At 42.8% G+C, this 8,578-nt stretch overlaps 1 protein-coding gene across 2 annotated transcripts in view; it reads right to left on the reverse strand.

Annotated features, from left to right (window-relative positions):
• Positions 1-240: 240 nt before the first annotated feature.
• The window catches only part of actr3b (actin related protein 3B), an 18,759-nt gene continuing 10,421 nt past the window's right edge, over positions 241-8,578 (reverse strand). For both annotated transcript variants that reach the window (XM_080854880.1, XM_080854881.1), the window contains 5 exons: positions 7,936-8,109; positions 7,639-7,731; positions 3,142-3,267; positions 1,664-1,747; positions 241-1,252 (listed from right to left, as the gene is read on the reverse strand). In XM_080854880.1, coding sequence (XP_080711006.1) covers positions 1,157-1,252; positions 1,664-1,747; positions 3,142-3,267; positions 7,639-7,731; positions 7,936-8,109 — 573 coding nt within the window. In that variant the 3' untranslated portion in view covers positions 241-1,156. The remainder of the gene's footprint in view (positions 1,253-1,663; positions 1,748-3,141; positions 3,268-7,638; positions 7,732-7,935; positions 8,110-8,578) is intronic.

Here is an 8,578-nt window from a genome sequence, read left to right on the forward strand (position 1 = left end):
AGAGTGTGCACGAGAGAGAGAGAGAATACAATACTGTGTGTGTGTGTGAGAGAGTGTGCACGAGAGAGAGAGAGAGAATACAATACAAGTGAGAATTGCCAGCAGCTTTAAGTGAAGCAAGTCAAGGGTATGCTGAGTAGTCAACACGGGAATGAGAGTAGGTGAGGGGTGAAAAGAGGAAGATGCCTTATTGCCATGGCTTACCCACTGGAGGGGGGCACAGGAAAACAATACAAGAGCTGCATTTGAGTAGTGACTTTATTTCCCTCAGCTTTGCACAGCAGGCTTCATCGCAGTCACAGGCAAACACAAGTCCTACAACTCTGGGAGTCGTGATATTGGTCTACCATTCCACCGCAGCAGACTAAATAAAACACATGGGCGATAAATATTCTACATTCAAGTTAAAGTCAATCCTTTCTCTTTCAAATACGAGCTGGACAAAAATAATTTAATAAATAGAATTGAACTTTCTCTCACTATACATCAATTCTCTGTTGTGAATATACTCTTTTTTAAATAGGTGTACCCATCCCCCCCCCCCCCACACACAGGTTCTGATAAACTATTTGCTTTAATACAAATATAAACTAATCTGAGGATAATTTGTCATACAATATATATTTATATATGTATCTATGTCTTGTATGTACAATTTCAAAGCATGACATTCTATTCATTCATAAGTCCGGTAGTGCTACAATTCAAGCTTTGTGTGCCTTCCAATACAATCTCGTGCAGACTGGGTTCTGAAGCAAGCCTTTAGGCTGGGGAACATAACACAGGAAATAAATCAAGAAACACAGTCATCGTGGTATGGCTTCACCTCAAGTACTTTTTCTACTCATCTCTCGCTGTGTTTTCTTTTTTATGTGTATGTTTTTTGTTTCTTTTCTTTTCGGACTTTGATGCTGCATTTGGAACATTGAACATTCAGAAGTGGGCTACCTCCCCTTCCGCCTGACCCTCTGGATCTGAATCCAACGAATCATCTGGCTCTTGTTTCGAAAAGCTCATTCTCATTCCGCTAAAGTGCGTGGGTTTCACTCTGGAGCGCCTCGGGACTGTCAAAGGTAGGAACAAAAACTTGGATGATTGGATGCTGGTCTGAGCGCGTCCGACGGGAGGGTTGGAGTATGACACCCCCTGTCTGGCATTAGGACATAACGCCGAAGACGGGGTTGTGGCGACAGATGCTGGGGCCGTGCTCCTCATAGTCTTTCTTGGAGTGGCAGACTTGGAAAAACTCAGGCTGTGAAGAAGAAGAAGAAGAAACGGGTTAGAGTACACCTGAGTGATGGGCCTCGGAACACATTTCAGTATTTACAAACCAAACCATGTATAGACAGATTCTAGACCCCCCTCTCATAATATGGTCAAGTACACAGCACACTTTAAATGGTTTATTTCTAATTTATTTCTTTCTTTTAACAATGTGTAGAGGTAATCGGAGCTACTATGCTTAACCCATGTCCATTCTAAATTCCGCTACATGCAATAACCAAATATGTTGGATGCATTTAGCCTCAAGTCAAAACAAATCTGCTCGAGTTTTTACTGAAAAACCTTCATGCTTCCTGCCTAGTGGCTTCCAGCGTAGGGAGCAGGTGAGGGCAAGTCAATAAGGAGTGTGTGTGTGTATATATGCGTTAGCATTAGTTACCGTAGAGGCTAGCATGGATCCTCCGAACCACACAGCATATCTCTGCATGTGATGGGTGATGACCTGCACCTCCATGGGCTTGGGCTGGCAGGAGAGGAGAGGGAATAAGAGGAGAGGGCTCAATAAACAGCACCTCTCAGACCACCTACCCACAGCCCCACAGCAGTGCAGCCTCACAGGTCAGGTGAAGCGCTGTGCTGTCCACAGACCACTGCCTGCAGCATCCAAACTAATCTCAGGAAAACAACAGCTACTCGGAGGCAGAGAAGGCTTGTGGTTGCTCACAAATATATGCGTGAATAAGCAGACACACATAGACACAAGCAGACCCTCGCGCACACACACACACACACACACACTCACACACACACACACACACACACACACACACAGACACACACACACAAACACACACACACACACACACACACACACACACACACACACACACACACACACACACACACACACACACACACATTTGCAGGATCAGTGCCCTATCTAAACCAATCTCATTAGTTTTCTCTTCTGTCAAAAGGCTAGGTAAACACAGCTGACAGCCCTGCCCTCTTCAAGATGGTAACTACTGTTTTGGCATGTGTGTGTTTGTGTGTGTGTGTGTGTGTTTGTGTGTGTGTGTGTGTGTGTGTGTGCATGTTTGTGTGTGTGTGTGTGTGTGTGTGTGCATGTTTGTGTGTGTGTGTGTGTGTTAGAATAAGTCTACAGGTTAACCATAATCCTACACTTATCATACAGTATAAGGTAAAATGATCGAATCAAATGATAAAAAGAACAGATGGAAATATGGATTTAAGAAATACAGCTGTTTTTTTCCATCCCTGCTTCCTGAAGTTGTATCTGTATATTCACAGACTGAAATATCTGCCTCTCTTTTTCTCCTTGTCCTCCCCCCTCTTCCCCTCTTTTACTTGACCCTGATTCTGTCTTGTTCTAAGGTTGGTTTATGGGCAGATGGGCTCCCCCTTCCGAGCAGGGTTCTGCTTAAAGTGTGTTTGACCTTAATACGGTAACCAATGTGCCTGCTCTAGGCCAGGGTTGATGCAATGGGTTCTGTAAAGGACACTGAGAAAGTGTTCATTGTTAATGGTGCTATTTTAATGATGTTAAAATTGAATTGAATTGAATTTAAATAGCAAATTTGATGAATCAAACTAAATAGTTAATGATGATCTAATCAATTTGTGCTCCTTGAGCAGACCCATTGATTAACATTGATTAGTTATGACAAAGCCCCTTTCGTAGACTGAATAACCGCTATATCTGATCAATTCTGAATGATTTGTAATTTAATGTTTATTTGCCCGTGTGTTAATCTGTCCACCTGACTACTGTAAAATGTACTTCCCATGTTTCCTGTCTTGTAACACACACGTCAGTCTGCAGCGATGCCTGATGCCCACCCAGACCCGTGACTTGACCCCATGACACTAATCATGCAGGACACGGTGACCTCTGACCTTTATCCTCCCTCCGCTGAGTTCCTCACTCAGGCGCAGTCGGGCGTCCACCGTGCGCTTCAGGTCCCGCTGGAGACGCCTGCCAAAGTCACGGAACATGGTGGATCCTCCGGAGAGAACAATGTTCTGCAGACACAAAAAAAGCGCACACATAAGATTTTCACAGTGTTAGTACATTCTGCTGATCTATGATAGGGTAGGAAATATGTAGCCTGGTATATCCAGAGCCAAATTCACTTCCTGAAAAGGAAGCATCTGGCCACGCTCCAGTGGGGATTGTGTCCAGTTGCTGCATCCTAATGACTGTGGACTTTGGGAACCAAAGGGACTTTTGAAACCACTGGATCAGTCTTTAACCAATCAGCATTGACCACTATTGAGTGCTATATTACCTACTTTGCCACTAACAGTGCACGCTGATATATTAGCCTTTTCCCAAACTCCGTTGGCAGTAAATAAACAGTGTCTTTGCCATTGATAAATACGTGTGCATATTCTTTTTCGAAGTTTGCGTAGCGTTGTTACAAATGGTTGTAGCGTTTTGTCTAGCTCTAGCACTGCTACCATTGTTGTGACGACGAGATGTCTAACAAACACTTCACTACAAACACTTCCTAACACACCGATCGCAGATATCTTCACTTGTCACCCGACCTGCCTTAATCTCGTCAATTCAGACTTTAGACTGTGCATGCATTTCTGAACATATTTGTGTGTGTGTTTGAACATATTTGTGTGTGTGTGGGTGTCTCTGTGTGTGAGAAATGTATGCCTTTTTGCCCCACACTGTCCCTCTGAACCATGCAGCACAATGTGAATGTCCTTTACTCAAACATCAAATCTTTGCTTCTTCAGTTGGCCTAACTACAAGACATATTTCACACTCCGCACCACCTACTGCATACTGCACTGATTAAAAGAACAGGCTAATACATCCTATTCATATGGCATTGATTGGGTCGCCCCTGCAGAATGGAGGACGTTTATATTGTGGTGCAATCCTGGCCCATGCAGGACGTGTGTGTGCATGAGTAACCTTGATGAAACCAGGACGACTCAAAGGCCGAGTTCACATTTATGAAACATGGTCAACTATGTCCCACTGAATTGATTCTTGGAGTGTTTGAGTCTGATTAAACGATGAAGACATAAAATATTTTGTAGCCAGACTGACCGATGTTCTCCTTTACTTTAAATTGTACCTCTGAGTGGCGGAGATAGATACTTTATTGATCGCGAACGGAAAAGTAGGGATGGTTGGATTTTTGAATGTGTATTACTGCATGAGATGGAAGATGAAATAGGGGGATGGAACAGAGCCTTTTATTGCCAATTGGTTCTCTGTATGATGTAAGTTCCCTCTGGCTCAAATCATATATTCTACAAAATACCACATATATACTTAAAAGTTTAGAAAGATCAGATGAAATTGGCAGCTGTACAACACAAGGGAGCAGAGGTACTACACAAAGGCACAGAAGCCAGTCTAATCATATTACGTACAGCAGCATTCTCCACATCCCCTCATGGCCATCGCTCAAGACCTGCTTTCATCTTACTCAAGACCTGCTTTCATCTTACTCAAGACCTGCTTTCATCTTACTCAAGACCTGCTTTCATCTTACTCAAGACCTGCTTTCATCTTACTCAAGACCTGCTTTCATCTTACTCAAGACCTGCTTTCATCTTACTCAAGACCTGCTTTCATCTTACTCAAGGCCTTTACACAGAACTCAACAAAGACTTATTTACAAATGACAGCCTGATGAAAAGAAAAAAAAAACTTGTGTCATGGTCAGACAGTGAATCGATTCTTAAATAGTTCAAGGCTTAATAAAGCACGACCTTTTTTTGGGACGGCTACCATTCTCTGCATCTGTGTTTTACCCAGGAAAGGTTCATCACCATCCTGCATTGGTAGGGAGAAATGACAGCTTCCTCTGCATCTGTATATGCTGATAAGAAAACATTCTGCTGATGACTGGAGAATTAACAACAGTATGCTAGGAGAACAAGGAGCCCTTTCAGTGACCCGAGAGAGGCATCGATCGGTCTGTGATAACAAGGGATCTTGTGCATATCCCTATGTCATCAGAGCGCGGTCAGGAGGTCAATCCCTAGTTAACGAACTTGGCAAGAGACAAATCCTGTTGTTTAGACTGGGCTGAGGTGAGACACTGTCTGGGGAGGGATATTTTCAACAACAAAAAAATGAAAGAAAAGTCAGTGTTTAGAACTGCAACATCACTCCTCCATATCTCTCTCTTTATCCATCCATCCGCCCATCCAGGTAGCCATCCATTTATTATCTGTGTCACTGGGAGAGATTAGAAGGGGGGTGGAGCGTGGATCCTCTCTCTGCAGATGAGAGGTGTTCATTTTACACTCTGCAGACCGATGGTTGGGGGGGAGATTGAGCGCAGGGAGTTATATGTATGTATGCTGAGGTTTGATAAGACGAAAGAAATATACTGGACTGGCTTGCTAACTAGAAATCCTTCACTCTGGTGCATTCATTTGTAAGGAACGTAAAGAAGTACCCAAGAGGAGTATTTATTAATGCCAAAGAGTTTTTATTTTTCTACGTCAGTTCTCAAGGGAAGGGGTTCATGCACACGCACACGCACACTCACACTCACACTCACACTCACACTCACACTCACACTCACACTCACACTCTCACACACACACACACACACACACACACACACACACACACACACACACACACACAAACACACACACACACACACACACACACATACACAAACACACACACACACAGAGCTAGAGATCTGGGTCGCTGAGAATATCTGGAGTATAAATGAGGCTGGGGAGTTGTGACTTGAGCTGAACAGTCTCCAGATAGCGTTAAAGTCGCACAGCGTGCTGACAGGGGAACAATATTCACCACAGAGGGTGGCCTTGCCAGAGATTTAGATGCTTATCTCCACAATCACAGTTCCTCTTCAGCCATTCTTGCCTCTGTACCAGTAACGAGACAAATAAGCTTCCCTCTGCCTCCTTCCTCCAAAATCTAATTGTGTTTCCGAGAGCAAGTGAGGAGAAAGAAAGAACAGGAGGAGGAACAAAATCTTTTCATTTGAAATGCTAATTCAAAAAGGGATCATTTCTGTATGGTGAACGCCAACAGATCTGCTCACTTAATTTGTGGTCAGTGAAATCAGTTTTACTTTTTTTTGTGAGACTTGCAGAGGTAGAAGAGAGGGCAATCGGGTAATTATCCCGACAATATGCCGCTCTTACAAAACAGTGACCCAGCCCCGTACACAGGCATCAAAGTTGACACTCACTCTTTTAAAGAGCCATCTAAAACTTCAGTTTTTATCACGCTGTAAATGGACAGGCCATTTCCCAGCCATGATACCATAACTCTGCTGAAATGTATGATAAAACCTCTGATGTATGATCAATTTTTACCATGATGGCACCCAATGCCTTTGGGCAAGGTTACCTGGTGTTTGGACTGCCTAAGTGTTAGTGATTCATATTTTGGAGGTATGCATCAATATAGTCTGGGCAATAAGTTAGTTTGTATTCTTCAAATGCGGTAGCTGCTTTGCATGCATTTTACTTTTGTTGGGTGACCATTTGTCCAGGGTCAAGTGTCGGCATGAATCTGAATATTGGTGACAGAATGCGATTGCTTCTGCATAATAATTGGAAGTGTGCAAATCAAATGTATAAATGATGGATAATGTGTCTTGCAGCAGAGCCCTCCTACCTTCAGAGGCAGGTACATTATGCCAGAATGATACCTGCATTTTCACCATTTTGCTCTGAATGACCAAAGTTTATGAGAACTGTCGAATTTTTAAAAACCAAGCTTCTTCTTTTCTTGGAACTTTTTATTATTTTCATGAATGAAGAGAGAAAGTTCAGATTGCTCTGTGATTTCCCAAGGTCAACGGCATGCGAGAATAGCAGATAAGGAGAGGTGTTGCATGATTCATTGGCTTTATATGAACGGCTTTTATTCACACACCGCACAGAGCTCTTCAATATCGGGCACAGCGCACCTGAGTCCAAAACCATGGCTCAACAATGACCCCTGGTGGAGACTATTTGCTACAACAAAGTGCACAGCCATTTTTACAGCTTAATAATCCAAAGTCTTGTCAATGCCCATAGCAAGTCTTTTTTTTCCACCCTTCCTTGTAAGTACGCCAACTTATAAGGAGCAGCCGATCTCACAGCCTCTTCATTCTCGTATCAGCCCTTAATCATACCTTCTTTCGAGACTGAGAGACCTAAAGTATTACAGGGGGGCTTTCATGGTACATCTGCTCAACGTGAATAAATCCCCTGACCATTTCATTGACAGAGGCAGTACCTACTAACACAGCAAAAGGCACACTTATAATCGATTTTAGTCCTTTTTGTCCATGCTGGACACCGATAGAGGCACATTATGATGTGTCTGTGTCCCTTAAGCACTATTGAACCGCAGACGGAGCTGGGTGAGGAAGCGTTTACCTTGTACAGGGGCCTCCGCACATCGATGGGGCAGTTCTGAATAACCTCATCCACCACGTCTGAAATGGGCTGCATGAAATCCGGGTTAGCAAACTGAAGAAACAAAAAAATCAGAAGAAAAATCAGTACATGTTAAAGTACCAGTGAGTGTCTAAATGTCTTTTTATGAAGTACAATTTAGAAAACAAAAGAACACTGGGAAGATATCTAGCTAACTAGCTAAGCTAAAATGCAGTTATGACTGGGGGGGGGGGGGGGGGGGGGTAATCATATACAGTGTTATCCTAACGACAATACCTCTGGGTGAAAGAATATTTCCGGTCCGAGGAAACGCTCATATCCGACATCTATGTGGAACTCGCTCTTGCTGATGGAGTTGATACCCTTATATTTCTTGATCCACTTCCCGGGGTCCGTGTCGTACTTGGAGAACTCCTTAACAATGTCTGGACATATGTAGCAGAACCTTTCCTGAGAGCATCAAACGAACCATCCATCAACAGAACAAAAACTCTGACGCTGAGAGCAGTCAGAAAGCAGCTCACAGCACTGTCAAGATCATGGCTGTCAAGCAAGGCATCATTCAAGCGAAGTAAACCTTGAGTTGAGAAGGGCAAGACTTGGCACAAGTTAACAGCTGTTTCTTTCCCTGGGCTTATGCCAAATGTGAAGTCTTTGCTTGTATTTATGGTTTGCAGCTGCTGCAGATTATCAAAATAGAATGTATATCTTCATACTATAATGCATATCTTCATACTATAATGCATATCTTCAAACTATAATGCATATCTTCATACTATAATGCATATCTTCATACTATAATGCATATCTTTATGACATAATGCATATCTTCATACTATAATGCATTTCTTCATACTATAATGCATATCTTCATAATATAATGCATTTCTTCATTATATAATGCATATCTTCATACTAT

Source organism: Sprattus sprattus (assembly GCF_963457725.1).
Source record: "Sprattus sprattus genome assembly, chromosome: 17".
Taxonomy (NCBI): Eukaryota; Metazoa; Chordata; class Actinopteri; order Clupeiformes; family Clupeidae; genus Sprattus; species Sprattus sprattus.